Here is a 24,468-nt window from a genome sequence, read left to right as displayed (position 1 = left end):
CAGGTCTGCCCCGCCCACCCCGCTGGTGGATGGAGCTCAGGCCCCCCGGGCTCTGTCACAGGCCGCCTTTCCCTGACCTGGGTTGGGCTCTAACACCTCAGTAATCTGGGGGGAAAGCTCCAGGGTGTGGCCGGGAAAGAGGAGCTCTTGCCAGCCTCTCATTGCACCGAGGCCAGGGAGGCGGGCTTCCCCAGAGCTAAGGCGCTCAACAAAGTCATGGCAGGCAGTGGCGGACGAGGACCTGAACCTGTGATGTGTTGTCCAGAACCTTCCATCTCAGCGCCTCCTGCTGCTGCCCTTCCCTTCCGGCTCCCAGCAGCAGATAGAGAGCTTGTGGCCCCCACAGGGTTGGGAGAAAACCCCAGAACAGGGCCTCGGCACTGCAGTCTAGGTGGGGGACCCCAGAGCCAGGCACAAGCGGTCAGAGGTGGTCTCCTGTGCGTGGCCCAGCTCCTGGCACATCCAAGACAAACTGTGTTTGTAACTCACTTTTATTGTTTCTTTATAAACTTCCTCTCACATGGAGGAATATATTGTTATAGTCATTAGCTTATCTCTTTTCTTTTTTTAAAACTCTATGCTAACAGCAATGGAGCCAAGAGGAGGAAAAACATAAGCTACGATAGAAAGGCACTTAGAACCTGTTAGAATACTGATATCCTGGAATGTGCAACAACAAACCGACAACAACAACACGTACACCGGCCCCTTCGGGCCTGGTCTATCACCGAGTCACATGCTGAGCTAATGTCACCTTCCAGTGCCCTGTTCCTCCGCTCCCAGGGCTTGAGTCTCAAACCCCTCACCCCAATGGGGACTTAAGGCCTGGGGCCCTTAGTGGGGGTGGGGGTGCCTGGGTCCTGGGTGGGGCGCGAGGGAAGGAGACCAGCTCCCTCCTGCTTTGCTCACAGCCCCTTCAAGGGGCAAAACCAGTGCTGCCGGGCCCTGTCAGTGGGCCGGGTCAGGGTGACCCCTCTGGGACAGAAGGGCAGTCCAGGAAAGGGCAGGGTCAGCAGAGCTGCTCAGAGGAGGGGAACTGCAGGGCTGCTAAGGACCCCCCGCAGTCCCGTAGCTCCCTTGTTCTGCAGCCGGCGACACGGAGGGCTTGGTCACTGTGGCCAAGGGCAGGGCAGGCCTAGGAGCCAGACAGAGCTCCTGACTGCTGGGCCAGCACCTCCCAGACGGAACCAGGCCCCCTACGGGGAGGGAATGTGAGGGCTCAGGGCGGGGAATGAGACACGTGCTGCACCGCCAGGGCCTGTGGGAGAGCCCAGCTCCCTGGGCTTGGGCAGCAGTGTGGGCTCTGGGGCACATGGAGCCCCAGCATCCTTAGCTTATTCTGGCCCCCTCCATGGGGGAGCAGAGCAGGGACACCTAGGGCAGGAGCTCAGCTCAGAAAAGCCAAAGGAAGCAGCCAGGTCGCCAAGTCCAGGCTCTTTCGTCTGGCTTCCCCTTCCCAGGCAGAGGGGCAGGGCCCTCCCAAGGGCATCCTTGGCTGCTTCGCGGCCCCTCTTACCCTCCTCAAGGCCAGGTCCTTCCGTCCATGGCCTCTGGAAGCTCCCGTGCCCAGCACCGGCCTGGAGCCCTCCCTCGCCTGTGCTGGCCGTGACTTGGTGCTCCCAGGACAGGAGCCGTATCCCAGCCCGGGGTTGTGCCCAGCCAGCCTCCCCTCCTAACAACACCCTGCAGGCCTCCACAGCCCCTTGTGCAGGGTGGCACCACCCCAGGCCAGGCCAAGCCCAGCCCCACCTATTCCCTGAGCTGGGCCGGCCCCAGGTCCTGGCACCTCTCCCCGCTCAGGGCTCCCTGAAAGTAGAGGGAGGCCCAGTGGTGAAGGGGCAGATGAGTAGTCAGCCAGCCCCCTCAATCTGGAGGGTCAGCCAATCCAGAGGAGGGACCGACCCTCGGGCAGCGTGCTGGCTGCTGCAGATGGCAGGCAGTGAGGGGCAGCTGGCAGAGCGGGCCTCCCTCTCCAAGCTGGGAGGCGCCTTGTCATAAGGTAAGGTGGCTTCTTCCTGTGGCTTTGCCAGGGCCTGCGTCTGTCTTGCTCTCCCTCTGGAGGGTAGACCAGAGGGAAAGGCGTCAGGAGCCCCCAGAGCAGGGGCCCAGTGAGGCTAGGCAGGATGGGGTGGGGCCTCGATCCCAGGGGGTCCTCACAGCTCACCATCAAAGGGGGTGGGGAGGGAGCCTGGCGCTAGTCAGGAGGGCAGATGCCACCCCACCACCCCCACTGCTCGGACAGGGCTGGCAGGTGGGCAAGGGAGGGAGGGTGACCTGCCTGGTTGGCCACTGGATGAGGGTGGCACTAGAGTTGGGGGATGGGGGGACTGAGGGCTAGGTGGAGGATGGGGTGGGGTGGGGCAGAGGTGAGCCAGGCCTCAGCACCCAGGAGCACAGCTCTCCCTAGCTGGCAGACCCAGTTCCTCCCTTGGGAGCCTGGGGTGCCAGCAATGCCCTTCTAGCACCATCCTTGCTGCCCAGCTTATCTGGGGCTGGGTCTGCCCAGGGGACACAGCCAACTGGGCCCTGGGGCCGGAGAACATTATTGCCATTTCGCAGAAGAGTTTCCGTTCGTCGGGGGGGGCGGGCAGGGCTGGGAGCCGCCGGCTGGGCTACAGGTGGTCGGCGTCCACGGAGTGGGTTCAGTTCACCACGGCCGGTTTGAGCAGCACGGAGCCCGGCGGGATGACCACCCAGCCAGGAGTGAGCGCCTCTGGGCTGCTGGCCGCCGAGTTGACGCCTGTGGACAGGTCCAGCACGGTGCCCGGCAGCAGGGGGAGGCCATCGGGACTTGGCCGGGAGCGGCCGCTCTCAGTCCTCTCCAGGGGGGTCTTGCGGCCCTCCGTGCACAGGGCCCTGGCCGGCACCGCCCCACGCCCCTTCTCCCCCTCAGCCTTGCCGCCAGCGGAGCCAGCAAGGAGGGAGACCACGGGCAGGCCCAGCCCGCCAGCCCCAAAGGGCGAGGGCAGCAGCGGGTTCTTGGCCAGATTGAGGGGCAGGACGGGACCGGGCAGCCCAGGGCCCATGCCCCCTGCACCCCCACCACTCCCGCCATTGCCACAGGCCAGGGCGCTGAGGTCAAGGGGGCCGGGGGCCAGGGGCAGAGGCAGGCCAGGCAGGCCAGGGCCTCCGAAGAGGGCAGCCGGGTTGGGGATGATGATCTGGGCCCCGCTGACGTAGGGGCTGCCGTCAGGGGCGGGCAGCGGTGGTTTGGGGGGCGGGCGAAGTTGCAGCAGCTCTTGCTGCTCGTGCGACACGAAGTGGCCGTGGGCCTTGATATGTTTGCGCAGCGAGCTGGGGTCCGTGTAGCGCTTGTGGCAGCCGGGCATCTTGCAGTAGTAGGGCTTGTCCACGTAGTGGGTACGCGTGTGCTTGAAGCGGTCACTGGAGTTGGAGTAGCGCTTGTTGCAGCCCTCGTAGGGGCACACGTAGGGCTTCTCGCCTGTGGGCGGCGCCGGTGCCGGTGTGAGGGGCTCCCGCCACCCAGGCCATCCCAGCCCAGTTTCCCACCCCCCACCACCCACTCGAGAGTCCCCAGGCCCCTCACCCCAGACCGAGACCTCCCTGAGAGCAGGGGCTGTGTGATTTGGGGGGCGCTGTGCTCAGCACCGGCAGGAGCTCTGACTCCGGTGGAGACGGCAGGTCGTGGCTGCTGAGAAGCCAGCCTGTGGCCTGGCTGTGTGTGCCCTTGGTCTCAGGCCTGTGCTTCAGACTTTGATGACAGCGACCAGTTCCACAGGTAATTGCTTAAAGACCCTGCTAGGGCCTGGCTCACAGCGAGCGCTGCGTGGATGCCCTTGGCCCTGACAACACAGTTCCTCCAGATTTACTAAAGGGCTGCTCCCGCTGACCAGGGCTGGCCTGAGCCCCGTGAAGCTGTGAGCCTTTGAGATGTGCCTCGAGTGTAAAATATACACCGGAGTCCACAGACTTTGTAGGAAATGAAGAATTTCAGTGTCTCCTTGATGTGTGTGGGGTTTTTTTGTTTGTTTGTTTTTTGGCCACGCAGCGCAGGCATTCGGGATCTTAGTCCCCTGACCAGGGATCAAACCTGCGCCCCCTGCATTGGAAGCACAGTCTTAACCACTGGACCGCCAGGGAAGTCCCTCCCTGATGTTTTAATATTAAATATAATTTTTTTTTAATTTTGAATATATTGAGTTCAAGAAAATGTATCATTGTAATTCACCTCACCGTTTATTTCTTTGTACTTTTTTCAACGTGGGCGATTAGGAAATTTAAAATTAAGGGGCTTCCCTGGCGATCCAGTGGCTAAGACTCCACACTCCCAATACAGGGGCCCCGGGTTTGATCTCTGGTCAGGGAACGAGATCCCACATGCTACAACTAAGAGTTCGCGTGCCGCAACTAAGACCCGGCGCAGCCAAATAAATAAATAAATATTTTTAAAATAAATAAATTAAGTGTGTGGCTCTGCTGGCCAGTGCTGGCCCTATTGTGTGCTGGGGTCCATGAGGAGCGAGCAAACACACTGCAGTCACAGGTGGCATGAGTCGACGATCATACAAACACAATGCCGAGTGTGACACAGGAAGACAAGTCTGTGTCCTGAGAGCGCGTGGCGAGGGTCTGACCCACGGGAGAGGCTTCCCCAGCAAGTGGCACTCAGAAAGGGACCACCAAACAGTTGGGGTACGCGCCTGTCTCTTGGCTGCGGGGATGGCCCGGCGCCCGCGCTCCAGCCCCACCCTCACCTGTGTGTGACCGGTTGTGGATCTTCAGGTTCTCCAGGCGGGAGAAGCTCTTGCTGCAGGTGGGGCAGCGGTGCGGCTTCTCGTTGGTGTGTGTGCGAATGTGGATGAGCATCTTGTATCTGCTCCAGGGAGGGCACAGGAGGAGCACAGCTCAGCCGCTGGACACCCAGGCCCCCCTCCCCACCCACCTCGCCCTCCCTCACCTGGCGTTGAAGCCGCGCCCATGGCGGGCACAGCCCTCCCAGTGGCAGCAGTAGCCTGCATCCTTTTCGGGCTTGACGTGGTAGTCGTTGACGTGGTCCACCAGGTCTTGTAGGAGCTCGAAGGGCTGGTTACACTGCAGGGCCAAGAGGGTGCTGAGCCCGAGTGGGGCCGCCACCTCCCCCAGACCCTGCCCCACTCTTCCCAACCCCCACTCACCTTGGCCCAGCGACACACCAGCTGCTTGGGCAGGGGCAGCTCTGGCGAGAGGCACTTGTCCTTGGGGGGGGTGAGGAAGGAGGAAGCAGGCAGGTGCAGGGCCCCCCCGGAGCCTAGGGGCAGGAAGAACTGGAAGGAGCTGGGGACGCTGTCCAGGTAGCGCAGCGGCTGGAGGTCCTGGGGGAGGGCAGGGGGCAGAGCTGGTCAGCACCTGCCCACGGGCCAGTGGGCCCAAATCCCACCCCCACACCCCCGGTCTCCCTCTGTCTGGGGGTTGAGCTGTGTCCCACACGAGGACATGTCCCAGCCCCAACCCCTGGTACCTGTGTGCATGACCTTGTATAGAAATAGGGTCTTTGCAGATGTAAGTTAAGAGGTCAAACTGGACAGGGGCCCTAAACCCAGTGACCAGTGTCTCCATAAGAGAAAGGGAGATTTGGAGACAGACACACAGAGGGGGGGGAGGCCGTGTGATGACAGAGGCAGAGAGTGGAGTGACATGGCTAGAAGGCAAGGAGCACCTGGAGCCACCAGAAGCTGGGAGAGGCAAGGGAGGACTCCCCCTAGAGCCTTCGGAGAGAGCATGGCCCTGTCAACACCTTGATTTTGGACTTCAGCTTCCAGAATAATACATTTCTGTTTTAAGCTACCCAGTATGTGGTCCTTTGTTACAGCGGCCCCAGGAATACACCTTCTCTAGAACACACATCCCCTCCTTACCGGGCCGGTGGGCACTGCAGGCAGGTCCCCATTGCCCTGGCGCTCAGGGGACAGCGAGCTGCTGCCATTGGGCGAGTCCAGCCCGGACGGCGGCGACAAGCTGAGGTCCACCAGGGGGGCTGCTGAAAAGCGTCCCTCTACCTTCTCGGGGAACTTGGGGTTCAGCAGGAAGCCTAGGGGAAAGGCATGATTCAAGGATACTGGAGCCAGGAGTTCTGACGGGCCAGGCCCTCCTGCCCACGACTCCTCCACTGTGACTCTGGAAGCAGACACCAGCCACGCCCTGCCCCCCCCCCACACCATCCTGGGACCCAGGAATCTGAGTAGCAGCCTGTACAGCTGACAAATGTGACCTCTGCTGTGGTGAGAGCTCAGCCACTGGTTAAGACGGGAAGTACCCATTTTACAGATGGGAATGGACTGGCACACAGAGTAAGTAACTGAATAGAGACTGGAACCCAGGGCCCCTGGTTCCCCATCACAATGTCTGGTAGGGACCTTTCTCACTTCTCTCCGGTCCCTTTCTGCCCCCTTCTGTAACATGAAAGGTTTGGGATGGGCTGCTTCCAGAGCCTTCCAGCTCAGACGTGGTAGATCTGGTTTTCAGGGTCCGCCGGAGACGGAGCAGAAGACCTGAGCCCCAAGCACCCCCTGAGAAGCACTTGCTGGGCTCGGTCCCCAGTCTCAGTTGGTCTGGCTGACCGACCACTCTGCCTCAGAGCCCAGACACTGGGCCGCGGGGCCTTTTGTTACTACCCATGAATCCCCCGTGCCCCTTACCAGCTCCTCCAAACCCTCCCAGAGGCCTCAGTCTGAATCCTGGCTCTGCTGTGTCAGCTTCAGGAGCTGGGTAAGTCAGTTCCCTCCTCCCAGGGATAGTGTCACCTCCAAAGATAAACTGCTGGGAGGATGGATGGACAGTGTGGAGGGCGCCCTAAGTGAGGCTGTGAGGGGCTGTGACTATGTCCTGGTGGATACACCTGGGACGTTTTTCCTATCGCCAGGGCTCCATCAGGGCTCAGAGACTGCTGCCCTGCCCAGGCACAGTACCTGAGGGCGGGGAGCCCGGGGAGCCCGGGGTGGGGCTGTCATCCACTAGGCCGAGCTCCCTGTGCAGAGCTCGGTGCCGGACTGCACTCAGTGTCCTCTCCCGCTTCTCTCTCGCCGCCCGGAGCTTCGTGATGCTCAGCTTCAGGTCGAGCGGCTCGTCCAAGGAGTGCATGTTGATGGGGGCTGGGGGGTGGGGGCGGCAGCAGGCAGCGAGGGGCTCCCAAGCTGGTATTCAGGCAGGAACCTGGGAGAGGACAGGAGCTGTGTTGTGACACTGTGACCCCAGACTCCTCCTCGGGCTGAACCCATTAAAGCCCACAGGAGCGGAGAGGCAGTGGGTGTTGGGCAGTGTGAAGGCTGTCTCCCCGGGTAGAGAGACCCTCTGAGTGGCTCTGGACAGCAGGTATCATGGTGAGCCAACCACCAACCCACAGCTAATTCCTCCACTTCCCACGAGACTTTTCTGGGAAGCAAAGCTCACAGGGTCCATTCTGCCATGAATGGAGTTTTAGTGACACTGCCTCAGGTTGCAGAGCTAGGAAGTGGCAGAACCATCAGATTCAAGGCCACATCTTCTCCCTGGCCAGGCAAGTCCCAAAGGTCATTTCTGACTGAGTGGGAAGTCACGCCTGGGACATATGCCTGGTATGAGCTGGAAGACCCAGAACCAGGCCAGGAGGGCAATGAGTGTCCTCCCAGGTGGCCCTCAGAGGTGCTAGTTACTGACCGCTAGCACCTAGGCAGCTGTGGTCACCTCCAAGGGAATGAGGCTGAGAGCTTGTCCCAGGCAAGCTGTGCGAAGCTTGGCCTGGCCCCAAGGGTTGGGCAGACAAACAGGTGCCCTTGCCTCCCAGGGGCAGTCCAAGGAGAGGGTCCCACAGGAGTGGGGAGCCCAAGGCCTCTGGGCCACCACCAGGGGGCAGCTGGGGACTGTGGCCCAGCCAGGCCAGCCAGGGGCAGGGTAGGGGGAAGTGATCAGCTGTCTAGTGGTTAGTAAAACACATACATACATAATTTTTTTTTAATGGTGATGATATTCTTTTATTTTGAGTGGTGAATTTTCACCACTTTGAATTTCTCAATGGTGTAATTTTTTTCACATATAAGTGACCCAAGAGCAAGGTCAACTCTTTATTCCAAATTCAAACATCATTTTTTACAGCAGCAATCTTTTCACATGCTGGGAAATGGTGTTTCCTCGTGTTTGTTAATTGAGATGATCACACTCTGAAAATCTATCTGCCAAACAAGATACTCTCCGTCGTTCACCGAATCTAGCTCTTCACAATTTAATAGGAAACATCCCTGAGACCACCACATGGTAAAAGACTTTGTATATTTCACCAGTGTGTGTGTTTGCAGAGCTGCCTGGAGCTCTCTCCACGGAGCAGGACGGGGACCCCACGTCCTCACTCATCTTCTCCAGACCAAGCCCCTCAGCAACTTGGAGCTTGCTCCAGCTCCAAGCCCAGGCTCATCCGTCTCCCCGACAAGCTCCACTTCTGCCAAGACCCTCCGCACACACAGGTAACAGTGGTCCCCTCCCTCACTTAGGACCCTCTGCTTCTGGGGACGCATCCCAAGACCCCAGCACATGGCTAACATTGGAGTCTCTGAGCCTGGGGAGGGGGCAGCATTATCAGAGAATGGGTGGCCACACTTGGCTGTGGGACCGAGGTCTGTGACTTTACTTTTCCCTGTTAAACTCCATCAGGTGGGAGCTGGCAGATCTGTTTGGATTAACCCGCAGGCCATGCATGGGCCAGGGGCTCCCAGTGATGCCGGGGGGCTGGGACCAGACTGCCACCCTGTCCCCTTAGGAGCTCCAGACCCAGGTGGGCAGGTGACAGTGATGGATGGACCTGGGCCCCCTCCACTCTTCCTCTGGCTGGGCAGGGAGCTGCCCTCTGCCTGACCCACCCCCCCAGTTATGTCTGTCTGTCTGTGTGTCTGCCTGTCCCTCCACCTGTTTATTTTTAGACACAGGCCCAGTCCAACCTCCCTGAAGCTCCTCTGTGCTAGGAGCCTGGAAGGGGAGGAAGGAAGTAAATATTTATGCTGATTAAGAATTCAGGAGCCAGGAAGGGCTGGTGGCCTGGTCCTTCAGCTGGCCTAGAGCCACAGGCCTCCCCACAGCCTCTGTCCCCCACCCCTCTACCCGACCTTCTGGAGAAGGGGACCACGAGGGCAGGATAGTTTGGGAACTGGGAATTCAGACTGACACTGACTCTCATTGGCAACACTGCCCAAGTAACATCCTTTGGCACCTGCCCGATACCCTCTCCTAAGGCCAGAGGGGAGCCAGGGAGAAGCCGTGGGTCACCTTGTTTTGAAGACTTGTAGGAGACACTGCCTCAGCCCAGAACTAGGGAGGACCCCAAAAGGAGCTTGTCTACCAGGGTGAGGCTGGGACTACAGCACCCCCCTTAATCAGCAGACCCAGTCCCCAGAGACCCCCCCCACTTCCTGCCACTGGGTCCTGCCCTGGGAACAGGGGTTCATTCTGATGAAAGCCAGAGCCCAGCCAGGAGGCCCAGCCTCCCCACCCCTGGGAAAGGAGGAAGGAGCCGCCCCCAAAAGCCCACAGCTCCCCACCCTGGGCTGTCCCCACCCAAGGGGAGATGCCTGTGACCCCCACTCCTGCTCTGACCTTGGCCAACGTCAAAGTGTCCCCTTCCACCCCCCACCCCCAGCCAGCAGTGGCCAGTTCTGGGCTCGGGCTCTGCTCTTTGTTCCCGGGCTGGGTGATGGGGGCAGTCAGAGAGCCAGGGTCACATTCTCCTGGGCCTTAGAGGCCCAGAGTGGGTACGCAGCCGGGCCTGGAACCCCGGGACTGGCGCTGTGATCACCTCCGGAGGCCGACAGCCAGCCATCCATCACCCGATCGATTTGGGGGTGGGGAGGTGGACACTCGGTGTCTGTTTCCCGGAGAAGGAGAGGGACGCTCCGAAGGGTGACCCACCTCGCTGAGAGTAGAGGCGAGTCTCTTAGGTAGCGCGGAGCCTGGCTGCGGAACCCTGGCTTCAGTTTCCCGCTGATCGCGAGGTGACGCGACAAGCGCCCCGCTAGCGCGGGGTCATGCGGTCCCCCAGCGCGGGGGTTGGGCGGGGAGGCGGCGCTGAGGTGGCCGCGCAGCCGGGCGCCGCTGCTCCAGCTGCGAAAGGAACTAATTAGGGCGGAGGGAGCGGGAGGAAGCGGCGCGGGTGGGAGCGCGCGGGGGTGGCACGGGGACCACCGGGGCGGCGGGGGCGGGGCGGGGTCACCCCGAGGGTGGGCCGCGGTGGCCCTCGGGGGCCCGGCCCCCGCCCCGCCGCGCCCGCCTGCTGGCCGAGCGCAGACAATGGCCGCTATTGTGCGCCCTCCGGCCGCGCGCAGACGGCCCCCAGCTGCAGCGCCCGCAGCGCCCTCCCGGCCCTACCTGGCAGCCCGGCCCACCCCAGCGGGGGGCGGGGCCGGCCCTTCGGAGAAACTAAGGCCGGGACAAGTCACCGCCTCCGCCAGGGTCCTGCGGCGTGGGGTGGAACGCACAGCCGAAAGCGGGGGTCAGCATCCATTAAGCACCTACCATGTGCCAGGAGCCGTCTGTGCACGAATTCTCTGAACCCTCTAAAGTCGCTCTTGTGAGTGACGCCGTTGGTTTCCCTGTGGCACAGATGGGGAAACTGAGGCTCAAGGTCACCAGGCTAATGGGAGCCCGCCGGCAGGAATCTGCTCTGGAGAAAGCCCCTCGTCCCTGCTTGGGAGAGGGCCGCTGGCTGGGCCTGAGCCGGGAGAGGGGCCTGTGTGGACAGGCGGCGGGCTTGGCACGACCCCTGAGAAGCGCTCAGGGTCTCCTTGGCAGAAACAGAGGACAGGGCCCCTGTAAGAGGGGCCTCCCTGCCCACCCCACAGCAGCGTGGGACCAGGTGAGCGAGCGCCAGGGTAGCAGTGTTGTCAGGGCAACGAGAGGCATACCCCTTATTCCCAGGGGTTGTCCTGAAACTGCCCTTTGAGCAGCCATGACCCGTCCAGCCTAGGACTTGGGGACCAGGAACCAGGAGGTACCTCTCAAAAGCCCACGTGACTTTCTTGCTATGGAATGGAAAGCAGAAGCAAGTTCCTGGCTTCCTTGCATCTGGAAGGGTGCCCCTGCATCTGGTACAGGGACCATCATTGTCAGCACGTGGGTCTTACAGAGGGGGAAGCTGAGGGCTGGGAGGGGAGACCTCTGGCCCAGGTTGCATGAGTGGGTGGCATGCCCACTGTTTAAGGCAGGTGTTGTCTCATCCCCATTTACAGATGCAAAAACTGAAGCTCAGGGAGATTAAGTGATCTGTCCAGGGTCACACAGCTTGTCTGTGGAAGAGCTGGGTTTCAAGCCCATGTGAGCCCAGAAGCTGTGTTCACCATTAGCCCCTCCTGGGCCCATGGACGTGGGAAGGGGCAGGCAAAGGGGGTCTGGCTTCCCACCCCCTCCCTGCCCAAGGGTTTGTGGGAGCTAGGTGCAGAGCCCAGGAGGGACAGCAGGCCGTGAGTGGGGGCTGGAGGGGCTGACTATTGGGGGGGGCCCACAGGGAGGCTTGGGGAGCTGAGGGCAGATATGCTACGAAAGCAAACGGCCCCACAGCCCTGCATTCCTGGGAACTGCTGCGGTGCCCTGCTCTGGCCAAGAGCTCCACCCTCCTCAGCCGCGCAGTGGCGGGGGCCGGCAGGCAGGGGCAGGCCTCATCTTCTCAGGGCCCCCCTTCCTGACCAGGCCACAGAGCAGGGCTCCAGTATGGGTCAGACCACCTGGGTCTCCAACTTGGCTCTGCCACTTCCTGCCCATTTGACTTAGGGCAAGTCACCTCCCAGTCTGAGCCTCATTGTTGTCATGTCTAAAACAGGACGATAATCATAGTATAAGACATACCCCTTGGGCTTCCCTGGTGGCACAGTGGTTAAGAATCCACCTGCCAATGCAGGGGACACGGGTTTGAGCCCTGGTCCAGGAAGATCCCACATGCCGCGGAGCAACTAAACCCATGCGCCACAGCTACTGAGCCTGCGCTCTAGGACCTGCGAGCCACAGTTACTGAAGCCCACATGCCTAGAGCCTGTGCTCCGCAACAAGAGAAGCCACCGCAATGAGAAGCCCTAGCACTGCAACAAAGAGTAGCCCCCACTTGCTGCAACTAGAGAAAGCCTGCGCCCAGCAACAAAGACCCAACTCAGCCATAAATAAATAAATAAATAAATAAATTTAAAGACATACCCCTCATTGGATTTTGGGGAGAAATCAATAAAATGGTGTACATCCAATGATCAATGTTTCCCGCTAGTATGTAATGTTCAGCACCTAGAACACTGCTGGGCGCATAGTAGGTGCTTAATCAAACTTGTGAATGGTCACCAGCTCTGCTGAGTTCCCCAGTCTTTGGCCAGTTTGAGGCTGTGAGGACAGCTGAGAGGGGACCGGCCCTCCCACTGTAATCACAGACAGTCTCACCCTTAGCTGGGAGTACCTGTACTTCAGTTGAGGGTGTAACTAAACAAGCTTGTGCCCCTCGGAGGGCCGCAGTCTCTGCTATCCAGTGGAGTGGCCACAGCTAACCCAAGCCACCTTCCAGAGCCCGATTGCATCAAAGAAAGAGCACTGGGAGGCCCTGGAGAGGCTCTGAGCAACCCTGGAAGAAGGAAGCCTCCTCCCAGGACCCAGGGGGCTTATCCTGAGGCCTCGACCCAAGCAGGTCCCAGGAGAGGGGCCAGTACCGGCAGCACTTCCTGGAAGAGCGTGGGGTTCGCCTTCCCCAGGAACCTCTTGCTTGACAAGCATACCCCGCCCCCACCCCAAGATGGGCACTCAGCCAGCATGGGAGTGAGGGTGGGGGGCTTCCCCAGGTCCCCTGGAGGGCAGACCCTGCCCAGGTGGGAGCTCAAGGGCCTCCAGGTGACGCAACCAGGGCTGAGCTCTCTGCTTAGCCATGGGGGCCTCGGGAAAGCTCCCAGCTGGGCACCTCCTGAGCAGGGGTGCATGCCGGGAACCCCCACTTGGGTACGTTTAGAAAGCGCTACCCAGAGCCACGCTACCAGGTCCCAGTCCCCTGTCACACCTCTGAGACTTGGTTTCCTCATCAGGAATACAGGCCCCATGGATAAGGTGCCAGCTCACGGGGCACCCCACAGGGCGAGCTTGCCAGGCACCTGGCACACAGGAGGTGCCAGCAACTGGTAGCCTTGAAGATTCTTGTTTCCAGCCCTGGGCTGGGGGTGCCCCACACAGTAACTCAGCCTCCAAGGTCACCCAGATGGTTCAAGCAGCACTGATGCTGGAAGGCAAGCAGCTGGCTCCCCTATGCCCCTCCCCAGCTCCAGCTTCCCAGGAGCTACATTTCCTTCCCCAATGCCAGCAGGGTGACACCAGGCTCAAGCTCGGGGGCGGGGGGGGGGGGGGAGCAGCTCACACATGGGCCAGGCCTGCACATGCACACTCACACAGACACACACACCCATCCAGCTGCAAGGGCCAGCCTGGCACAGAGGCCTCCCCTAGCCTGGTGGCTCCAGGCTCATCAAGGCGGCCTCCCACCCCCACCCCCCCCCACCCCCCCCCACCCCCGCTGCCTGCCTGCCTGCAGCCACCTTTGCACAACTATGTCTGGTATTTTCCTGTCTGCCCAGCTTGGGGGTGGGGGGGGGTGGTGTGGGGCTATGAGCACTGCCTGCACCTGGGCCTCAGCCAGAGGCAAGCCCGCCAAGCAGCCCCCACGCCCAGGTGGCGGGTGGAGAGGGAAGGGCTGGGCCCCCAGGCCGCCCAAATCCCTGGGAGGGGCCAGCACCAGGGGAGCCAGACAGGGACACACACCAGCAAGGCTTAGGCACAGCAGCCCAGGCCCTGCCAGGCAGCACTGCCACTCGGAGTGGGCGGGCAGGGCTGGGAGCTCTGCCAGTGCTCTCTAGGGCCTGCAGAGGCGTTGGCCAGTGTCCCACAGGACATGGATGGGCACCCATGGCACCCCCAGACATATAGGCACATGCATATGTGTCACACCTGTGCACACACACGCCACACACAGGACATGGCAGGTAACCAGGGTCAGGGTCCTGGACCCAGGAGTCTCGGCTTATGGGTGGGAGCGGGGATGAGGCCCAGTCCCCACAGAGAAGGAAACACTGTGCTTCCCACACTTAGCTTGGCTGCAGGAAGAGCCCAGGAGTGCCACCCAAGTCCTGGGTGCCCCTCCTCACGGCCCAACCCTCCCACCACCCCGGGACAGGGACCCGGCCCACTGCGAACAGCCCCCACCAACTCAAGACCGCAGGAGGTGGCAGGAGGCGGCTAGGCGGGCTCTGGACTTTGGCCCTTCCCTCCGCCTCATTTACCAACCACTCAGTTATGCATTCCAACACCAGGCCCTCCGCTCGGTCCTGGGGGCCCACAGATGAATGAGAATGAAGGGCGCCCAGACTCACAGAGGTGAACAATGTTAGGGGTGAGGCGCTCGTGTGTGTGTGTGTGTGTGTGTGTGTGTGTGTGTGTGTGTGTGTGTGTGTGTGTGTTGGGGGGTTGGATCCAAGTTGGCCACGTGGACATGCAGTGAAGCGCTGGGGTCCTGACAACGAGTGCTGTGGGCCATCTCCATTCATCCTCAGGACCCTGTGAATTAGGTGCTATTCTCCCCACTTTCCAGATGGGGAAACTGAAGCTCAGAGTGGTCCAGTTACCTGCCAAAGTCACAGAGCTTATAAATAGCACGGCTGGGATTCACCTCCAGGCTCCAAAGCCCACATTCTTTCTGCGCCCAACACTGCAGAGGCCTGGGAGTGTGGCCCCAACTGACCCACAATGAACCCGCCTGTCATTCAGCAGAGGAGGAAGCCCAAGAGAGAGGCTGGGCCAGGACCTGGAGGGTACTGGGGAGCCATGGTCTGCTCTACACAGAAGACTGCCATCTTCCTTTTCAGCCCAATCTCCTGTTCCCAGGCTCTCCCCTTCAGCACCTCCTTTCTCAGGACTCCCTGCCTCCTGCTCACCTGATGCTCTTGGGTGCTAGCTCCTGCCTCACAACCTTCTGTGCTTCCATATTCTCCTCTAGCTGCCACTCCCCTCCGATCTCCTCCTCCAGAGAGTCTCCCCTGATTCACTCTTTGCCTCTTGCAGCCATACATGGCTGTTCTTCCAGGTGCCTGAAAGCTGAGCAGAGGACCTGCCTCTGTCCCCACACCGCTGAGGGCAGCATCCTTAGCCCTGCAGTGGCCCCTTGCTGCCTGCCACACTCGCCCTGGGTCCAAGTCCTCACAAGTGCATCACTAATGCCACTCCTTCCACCACAGTGAACTGAGCAGCAATGGGAAGTGCTGGGGACTCAGAGCCAGACAACCAGGCCTGCTCCGATTTGATGTGAGCAAGGCTCTGGGCCTCAGTTTCCCCATTGGTGAAAGGAGGGGGCTGGCCTAGAGTAGGACCAGAGCTTGAACATCCAAACCACACCCCTAACGGCACCATCACACCTGCCCTTCCCTTCTCCCTCTCTCTTTTTTTTTTTGCCCATGCTGCAAGGCATGGATCTTAGTTCCCCAACCAGGGATCAAACCCATGCCCCCTGCAGTGGAAGCACGGAGTCTTAACCACTGGAGTGCCAGGGAAGTCCCCAGCCCTTCACTTTTCTCAAACACTTGGTACTCAGTGAATGTTTGCTGAGTGAATGAGAGAACGAATCCATTGGTGGTACCTACCAGCAGAGGAGGTGTGGAGGGGCTTAAGGCCCAAAGAGGGAAGTGGCTTGCCCACGAGGCAGGGCCCTGACACAGATGTCTCCTCCTCCCTGTCTGGGGCAAGGGTCCCAGGAGCAGACCTGGGCGGTGAGGGTAAGGCAGTCAGCATCATCCTGATCGGTTGGGATGACCAGAAGGGCGCAGTTCCCCCAGCTTCATCTCCTGCCACTCCCACCCAGCCCTGACACAGAGCCGCCCCAGAACAGCTGGTCTAGACCAGGCCCAGCAGGAGCTCCAACACAAACTCTGGACTCCACCCCCATGCCCTCTTCCCAGCCACCCCTGCCCCTCCCCTGCTCCCACTCTGGGCAGCAAAGCAAGTCCAGAAGCCAGGGGCATGAACCCAAAGGAAACACCCACTGGGTGGGGCCTTGCCAGGCCTGGCCTGTTTCAGGCCCTTGGGGCCCAGGGCCCACAGGACCACTCAGGGTGTCCACTAGGTATCCTGAAGGGGGTGTTGGGGGCCTGGCCTGGAGGAGGTTGGGGCTGGCAGGCAGATAGCCAGCAGCACTGGAATGGGGGGTACTTTACAACAGGCAGGACGATGGAGGGCCCCACGGCCTTGGGGGGAGGTGGACAGCACAGCTCTGGGTCAGTCAGCCTGGAAGTGTGGTGATGGGGGTTGCCGGGGGTCTGGACTCAGGAAGGAGTGGCCCTGGGGAGAAATGGCTCAGGCAGGCTGGGACTTGCCAGGCAGACCCAGGCGGACGATGGGGGGAGGGAGGGAGGCTTCCTCCAGACACAGCTGTCCCCACATGATGCCCATGCAGAGGATGGGGGGCAGCAGAGAAGCTGGGGGGATTCCCAGGCTGAACTGACATTTCAGGGGCCAGGACCACACAATCCTAGGCTTTGGTTCCCCCTGACCCTCCCTGATCTCAAGTGACCCTGGGCCAAGCCCTCAAGTCTCTGAGCCTCAGTTTCCTCCACACCCGCCTCCTTACTCCCAGGGTCCCAGTGGGATGCTACCCTGTGAGTGTGTCAGGCAAACAAGACCCTCGGTCAGCCAGGCAGGATTGTCTTTCTGGAGGCTCCCGGGGGCTGACTCAGGCAGCTCAGCAGTCTCCTGGGGCCTCAGCAGGTTCCCATCCTCCCTTGGCCATGACTGGAGGAGGGGGCCAGGGGCCGGGTCTGAGTCCTTCTGCAGATAGCCATCTGCCATGATGGGGGTACGTGTACACATGCATGTCACACATGCTCATGTCGGGCCCTCGCTGTGGAGGTACTACCTGGCCTCTCTGGCAGTGAAGACAAAGGACCTGAGGAGGCTCCAGCGACCCCCCAGTTATGGCTCTGGAGGATTCTCAGCCCCCGCTGCCCATCCCCCACCAGGGGCAATTGGAGCAGATGGGAAGTCCTCCCCCATCTCTGTGGCCCCCAGGCCCCTCCAGTTACCCAGACCCTCCATCCCATCTGAGAGGGGGAGGGGAGTGAAGAGCCAGAGCTCCCTGCCCCCCAAGATGCCCAGAGCCAGGGCCTCTACCCTGCCCAGCCTGAGGGAGCTTGAAGAGACATGTCCCAGGCAGGAGGCAGGTCAGACCTCTGGGGCTCCCGGAGCACCTGGGAGGGGTCCCACAGCCCCAGAGCTGGAATGGGAAAGAGGACCAAGGACCCCTGCAGACCTGGGCCAGGCCTCGTCTCCCCCGTGGAGAAGTCTGGAGCTGAGGCCAGGAGGATCAGTGCCAGGGAGAGGATGGAGGCTCGGGGCCCAGTACGCACAGCTGCTAGGGCCAGCTCGGGCCCCCGCAAGAGCAGGCTCCTCTCTTGTGCCAGGCCCCCAGACCCCAACCCCACCCTCCTGAGCCATAGCAGATCCAGGAACTCAGGCCCAGATGCCCATCGGCCCTCTTCCATCCTGTGCCTCAGTTTCCTCATTTGTCAAATAGGGATCAATGGGTCTCTCTCACGAGGCTAAGGTAGCAATTTCAGGTGACAGATGTCAGTGCCTGTGATGGCCACTGGAAGGCATCCTTTTGATTTTCTCAGGGAGCTGTTAGAGGCGTTCCTCCCCTGCTGCTCCATCTCCTGACCCACTTCACCTCCCCAACCGACCCCCAGCCCCCGGGACCTGAGCTGATATTTTTATTAGTTGGAGAGACAGCAGGGGTTTATAGGGCTAAGTTGGATCCTGGAGAGAAACCTGGGTCTACTCCAGACCATGCCCCTGCATAAGACACCCCCCACCCACTCAGCAAGTCCTTTCCTGTCCAGGTGTCAGGGTCACCCCAACCCTGGCTGATCAGCAAAGCACTAGAGGTCCTGGGTGAAAGTGCAGAGTCCCTGCCCCCAGGGTGGGACGGAAGTGGCCACCCTGGAAACCACTAGGGCAGATGTGTCCCAAGGGCCTTGCAAAAGCTGTGGTGTCTCCCACCCAGGGCTGGAGGCAGGCTGGGGCAAGGCTGGGTATCCCATCCCCGCCTGGTCCTGGCATTCTCAGAGAGGTGAACCCCCAGACTCATGTCTGGACTGTGGTCCATCTCTAGGACCCTTTCACAGGCCCTGGGAGGGGAAGCAATCTGGGCTGGGGGGAGATCCACATCTTTTGGCTGGCCCCAAAGACCCCCTCGCCAGCCAGGGACACCCCCACCTCTGAGAAGGGTGCTTATCGAGGTGAAGGGAGGACCACCCAGCACCTTCCAGGGGTCAGCCCTCTGGCCTCAGTCATCTGTGTGAAATATAAAATGATAGTAATAGAGGAGGACTTCTCAAAGCCTCGAAAAAGGCAGACCCACCCCCCACCGCCCCATTCCACTCGGCTCAGGGCCTCCCCACTGCAATCCGAATTTCCCACTTGGGTGAGGGGCCTCTTCAGCCCTGCCTGGAACACGGGAACCTGGGGAGGCCTCCTGCGCGGGAGAGAGCCAGCAGCGAGCCAGCAGCAGCCCTCGCCCCAACCCCTGGTGTGCCTCTCAGCGCCAGGGGCCCCACCCCAAACGCCTCCCAGAGAGCTCAACTGCACGCCCCAGCCCCACATCTGGTCCCCCAGCCACAGCTGTCGCCACCCTCCCTCATCCTGGGATTGCCCCAAACTCTGCCTGGCGCCCGTCCCCGCCCCCTCGCCCAAGTGGGAAATTCGGATTCCAGGCAAGTCGAGTTGGGGTAGATGGAAATGCACATAGGAAAATGTCAGGAAAACACATTCTTCCTTCTATAAGGCAGCTCAGACCCCAGGAGGATTAGGTGGCAGATGACACTCCCACCGCCTGGGCCAAGGCCAGGAAAGGAGGGGAAAAGGGAGAGGGGTCCACACGATGGGGCTGAGAGGGATCCAGGCCCTCTGACAAGCTCCAAGGAGAGGCCCTGGCAGAGCTCTGTCCCCAGACCAGTTTGCGCTTTTGCCCGGCACTCCCAGCAAGGAGGGGAGCCCAGGCAGAAGACATCGCTGTGGCTACCCATTTGCAGCTGGGCTTTTCAGAAACAACAAAAGCTTTGGGGGGGGACTCAGTTCACAGGATTGTTTAAAATGAGGTTTCTGGATGTCTGTGGCATTCAGTTATTCATAGTGGCTCCACCCACGGATAATTGAGAGTTGGCTTTTGTTGGCCTTAGCCCCCTCTCGGCACCCCCCACCCCCAGGTCTTCTCATGGACTCTGCAGGTCAGGAAGCTCACCTTGTCTGACCCCTTGGTTTTACAGAAGAGGAAACTGAGACCCAGAAGGGGGAAGAGCCTGGCCCAAGGACCCTTGGGAGTTGGTGGCACCGCCAAATGTCAAATCCAGGACATCAGACTCCCAGGCCAGGGGCTTTTCCCACTCACCCTCCAGGCTGTGGCCCAGCTCCAGCGAATCCCCCAAAGCCACTGACCCCAAAAGCAGTGGTGCCTGGAAGTGGGGTGACTCACTGTCTGGCTTCCTGGGGCACCTCCTCCCCATCAGTGAGGGAAGGACTGGCAGGTGTCCCTGTGTAGAGAGCCAGGAGCAGGGAGAGGCCCCCCCCAGGGGTCCTGCATCAGGGTCACTCAGGGGCCGAAGAGCCCCAGCTGGAGGGATTTAACATCAAAGGTCAAAGGTCACAGACAGGGAAGGGTGGGCAGGCATAGGGGTCAGAGGGTCAGCGCTAATGGCAGCTCCGGAAAGGAGGGGGAGGGGAAGGGGCTAAGGAAAACGGGGCCGCTTTCAAGGGGTCTTCAACCCCCATAAATGGTGCCCAAGCCCCTGGCACTGCCTCCTGCTTGGCTGACTGTAGACAGGGCCAAGCCAAGCTGGGCTGGGCTGTGAAATGAGCTGGGCTGGAGCTCAGAAAGGGGTGTCCTGGGAGGGGCCCCCAGGTGCAGCCCCTCCCCCAGTGCCAGCCAGGGCCAGCTGGGAGGCCCAGCCTGGGCCCAGAGGGGAGAAGGAGGAGCAGAGGGGAGGTGCCGAGGAGGTCGTGGAGAGGGTTGTGTGAGCTGGGCTGGAACAGCTGTGGCACCGTGGCACTGGTGTGGGGATTGGGGAGGGCTGGGCGGGTGGGCACACTGAAGGGGCCAGTTTCCCCTTCCCTGGGCCTGTCTTCCGTAGCTGCTGGTTAAGCCCCACCTTCCGTCCAGGATGTCAAGACAAGGCATGTGGGACCTTCAGATGGCTGCCTCCAAGGACCACAGCTCAGGCCCTGTCCCTGGCCCAGACCAAGAACCATGGGAGCCCAGGCCTTGGCCAGGTCCCCAACTGGCCTGGCTGCCCCCTCAGTGTCAAGCGTTCCCTTCAGAGCCAAGATCCTGGGCTGTGATGGCTGGGGGCCCAAGGCTCCTCCCAGGATCCCTTCCCGCTTCCCAGGCCCCAGGGCAGGGCTGGGCAGCTCCCTGCAACCATCACTGCCCAGGGTGGCCGGCCAGGCGGGCCCTCCTGGAGAGGCGGACAGGCCGCATGCTGCCCTGCTGTGGCCTGAGTACCCGGCTGGGCAGGGCAGTGTGCCAAGGCCTCCAGGTGCCAGCCTGGATTCCAGCCCCATCCCAGGGGGCCTTCGGGGAAGCAGGGCGCAGGCATCTCCCTCCTTCGGGATGCACCTGCCTTGCCCCCTCCTTCCGCCCCCTCCAGACCCTCCCTCAGGCGGGTTGGAAACCCCTGCCCTCCCCACTCTGCCAGACCCTTCTGCTTGCACCCAGACAGCAGGGGAGGAACAAGTGTTGGACAGGACGCCAGCTCCCAGTCCTGACCCCCCGGGACGCCTCCCTCCCCTGGCCCGAGGAAGGTCGGGGCTAGCCAGGGGCAGCAGGGGGAGACTTTCCTGGACCAGGGAGGAGACACCTTTCAGCCCCCATCCTAGAAACAGCCCCGCCGTGTGAAGGGGCGGCTGCCCAGCTGCCCCAGACAAGTTCATGGCCGGGCTCGGGGGTAGGGGTGGGGGCCCCTCTCACCCCGCAGCACGCCCCCACCGCGGCCGCCCAACTTCCCCGCCGAAGTTTGCTCCCGCCCGGGGCTCGGCCGCAGCTCGGCCCGGCCTCCGGACAGAGGGAGGTAAGGAGGGAGGAGAAAGACAGAGAGACGGAGGGACGGGGCCGGGAAGCCGGCGAGGGAGGGAGCGCGCGAGCCAGCGAGCGAGGGAGCAAGCGCGGGGGCCCCGGCGAGGGCTCACAATGGCCCGGGGCGAGGCGCGGACGAGGGAGGGGGAGGCGACCCTCGGGTCCCGCAGCCCCCGCGCGACAGGCCAGCCCCCCTCGCCGGTTCCCGTCCCCACGGCGCGATGCCTGGGGTCTTCCTACCTCGGCGGCGGGGGCGGTCGGGCTCCCGGCTGCGGGCTCCGGCGGTCTGGGGGCAGCGGGAGAGCGAGCGGGGGAGGGGGCCGGGCGGGCGGGGGCCAGGGCCCGAGGCTCACGGGGCGCAGGCTCCCCTGGCACGGCCGCCCGGCGCCCGGCCGCTCCGCCACATCTGCAGCTCCGGCAGGGAAGGTGGCCGCGGCGGCCGGGCCGTGCGGGGATGTCTTAGAGAGGGAGGGAGGAGGGAGGAGGGAGGGAGGAGGGAGGAGGGAGGCGGCGGGAGGAGGGACAGGCGGGCCGCGGAGGAGGGGTAGGAGGAGGGGCGCGGGGGGCGGCCTCCCTCCCTCCTCCCTCCCCCGCTGCTTCCCTCACTCCCGCCCTCCCAGCAAACCCCTCTCGCCGCCGCGGCCCCAGGTCCGGGGCGCCAGCTGCCAGGCGGGGCGTGCGCGTCAGGGGGAGGGGGCGGCCGGGAGCCGGCGCTGGGCCGGGGGAGGGGAGGAAGGGAGGGCGGCGCGGCCGGGGGAGCGGGCACCGGGAGGGAGGGGGCGCTGGGCCGCGGCCGAGCCGCGCGCGTCCTCCGCGGCCCCATCCTCGGGTACCCCCCCGCGGCCCCGCCCCCGGTCCGAGGGCAGCTCTAGGACACGGCCCAGGAGGTGGCCTGGGGGTGGCGGGGTGGGGAGGGACGTCCCGCCCTCGGGGAAGCCCGGAGAGGGGGCGGCGCGCGGAGGAGGACCGGAGAGAGGGTGTGCGGGCCCAGAGGAAAAGCCCCAAGACCGGGAAGATGGAGGAGGTCGCGGCGGCCGAGGGGGCGGGGGCCCCTCGTCTCCCTCTCGCGGGGTCACCTTGGCCTGGCCCCCTGCGGCCCCGGGCGGCGGGGAGGGCGGCAGGAATGCCTCTCCGCAGGCCCTGATTTCTCCGCCCAGCTCAGTTCCAGGAACGCGCGGGCAGCGCCCGGCGGGCAGAGGCCCTGGCTCCGGATTCGGGGCGGTGCAAGCCAGGATTCGAGGTGGGCCTCAGCCCATCCTTCCCGTCGGACGTCGGGCGGGTCCTCGCCCTGCCCTCGGCCTCAGTTTCCCGTGGAATAAGGAGGTGGCCCCACCGCGGTCTTGGTCCCAGCAGTTGGGACAACCTGCATTGTCAGGCCGAGCGCCGCTGGGGTCCTTGATCGCGCCTGGACCCTCAGCTCCCAGCGCGGTGCCAGCGGTTAGAAAGTGGAAGGAGTGGGTACACGCGAATGAGAAAGCCCCGCACCCGCACACGGCTAAGTTGATTTCTACCTCCTGAGATTTAACCCCAGACTCGCATTCTTAAGTGTGTTTTGTTTGGGCCAACCCAGAGCCCCTGCCCAATTATCTTCTTGCTGTCTGGTGGCAAATCTTGGTTCAGAAACAACCCTCCTGCTGTTGGCCAGCCCTGCCAGTTGGCCTTGAGGGGTCCAGGAGAGGAAAACCATCCTCCATAGGTGAGGCATCTGACTCTGGGCGTAATTTTGCCTTCATTCGTGTAGTTGATGCTGCGGTGCCCCGCCAGAGCCTGGGACGAGTGGGTCTTCATCACGCAGCATCCTCAGTGTGTGGCACGGTGCTTGGAACATAGTAGGTGCTCAGGACATGTTGCTCGTATGGACACAGAGTAGGTGCTCATTCCATCTTAACTGAATGTACATATGGTAGTGCTCATGACTTTTGCATGAATGGACACATAATAGGTGCTGTGAGCTGTTATGCGGACACATAGTAGATGCTCATTATATTTCGGGCAAATGGATACATAGTAGGTTGCAAGAATGGACACGTAGTAGGTACTCACGACTGTTGCGTGAATAGACAGAGTAGGCGCTCATGAACTGTTGGGTGATACATGAAAGGCCAGTAGGCCTGGAAGGCGGCAATTTGGGGGTGACCTCCCCTGCCCCCATCCCACCCCAGTTTCCCTCGTGTGGATAATGTGGAATGAGGCCGGGTTAAACATTAGCCGGCAGATGATCCCTGGGGAAGGCCAGCTTCGGGACCTAGCGCCTTCTGGAAGGGGCTGTTAAGGGCCGACTCTCTGGGTCCGCCGACCTACCAGTGCGTGGGGAGGGGCGGAGACCCAAGGCCACAGAGCGCCCCCTTCCGGCATCCCGGATCGCAGCGATTTAGCCCGCATCGCGGCCGTGAAGCCTGGGGCCTCACTTCGTGCCCCGTTGGCGGCGCCGGGCTCCAGCCCCGAGGGAATGCAGGTGTATGGAAAAGAGGTACACAAGGGGCTAGTTTTATAGTTGTTAAAAATGCTTATGGAATGCTTACAGGATGCCAGGCACTGTGCGACAGTAGGGACAGAGAGTGAACAACCCCAGCCATCCTTGCCCTCCTGGGTCTCACAGTTCAGTGGGAACGGATTCAAGTGAAATCCAAAGGTCTCTGCCCCACGAGGGGACCTGACCATAAGAAGCCTTAACCCGGAGGGCCTTTCTTATTTGTTTTTCTACTCCCGTTTGTTTTCATGGACAAGCATGTTGCTCTCAGTGAGAACTCTGACTTGGGATTCCAATGTTTGGATAGTGAATATTAGTATCTCCTTTCTGAGGTTGATGTGAAGATTAAATGAGGTACATTCTCAATACACATTAGTGGTCACTACCAGGTTTCAAGCCTGACCCACCGCTTTTCAATTCCAGGACCCAGCTGGGGTCCCCTTAGGTGCCAAATAAACCCCTAAATTTGGCACCTGGAAATCCAACAAGAATGAGGAACTCTATATATATTAGCTTGGCGGAGTTGACCCAACCAGAAACCCCCGATTCTCAGCCAGACTAGTTCTTCCTCTGTATGAGATGCTTTACTTTCATTATATTCACAACAACCCTGATGGTGGGTCCTATTATTATTCCCATTTTGCAGAGGAAGAAACTGAGGCAGAGATTAAGTAATTTGGCTAAGGTCTTAGAAGCTAGTAGGAGGCATAGAACAGATTGCAGTCTCAGTCAATCTGATTCCAAAGCTTGTGTTATAACCCGCTACCTCCCTGGGGCATCAGATAAGTGGCAGGATAGGGGTACGGGACGTTTCAGAGGGCCAGTCTCTGAGAGGGTTTTTCACAGTATGCTTTTCTGGAAGGCAGCACCTGCTATAGTAGTTAGGCCAGGCATGGCTTCCTCCTTCTTAGTGAAAGGTGGG

At 61.5% G+C, this 24,468-nt stretch overlaps 1 protein-coding gene across 3 annotated transcripts; it reads right to left on the bottom strand.

The window, feature by feature from the left end:
• Positions 1 to 473: 473 nt before the first annotated feature.
• Positions 474 to 21,658, bottom strand: GLIS2 (GLIS family zinc finger 2). Of its 3 annotated transcripts, XM_059897292.1 has the most exons (9): positions 21,317 to 21,658; positions 10,471 to 10,547; positions 9,868 to 10,059; positions 6,906 to 7,149; positions 5,856 to 6,028; positions 5,136 to 5,312; positions 4,919 to 5,052; positions 4,716 to 4,834; positions 474 to 3,442 (listed from the first exon to the last, which is right to left on the bottom strand). In XM_059897292.1, exons 4-9 carry the CDS (start codon positions 7,075 to 7,077, stop codon positions 2,643 to 2,645), a joined length of 1,575 nt encoding a protein of 524 aa, XP_059753275.1. In that variant the 5' UTR covers positions 7,078 to 7,149; positions 9,868 to 10,059; positions 10,471 to 10,547; positions 21,317 to 21,658; the 3' UTR covers positions 474 to 2,642. The 3 variants fall into 3 exon arrangements, with proteins under 3 accessions (XP_059753275.1, XP_059753276.1, XP_059753277.1); XM_059897293.1 differs by lacking the exons at positions 9,868 to 10,059; positions 10,471 to 10,547; XM_059897294.1 differs by lacking the exons at positions 9,868 to 10,059; positions 21,317 to 21,658 and having other exon boundaries at positions 10,471 to 13,453.
• Positions 21,659 to 24,468: the final 2,810 nt, after the last annotated feature.

Source organism: Balaenoptera ricei, chromosome 15 (genome assembly GCF_028023285.1).
Source record: "Balaenoptera ricei isolate mBalRic1 chromosome 15, mBalRic1.hap2, whole genome shotgun sequence".
Classification (NCBI taxonomy): Eukaryota; Metazoa; Chordata; class Mammalia; order Artiodactyla; family Balaenopteridae; genus Balaenoptera; species Balaenoptera ricei.
This window is presented reverse-complemented; position numbering and strand designations above follow the sequence as displayed.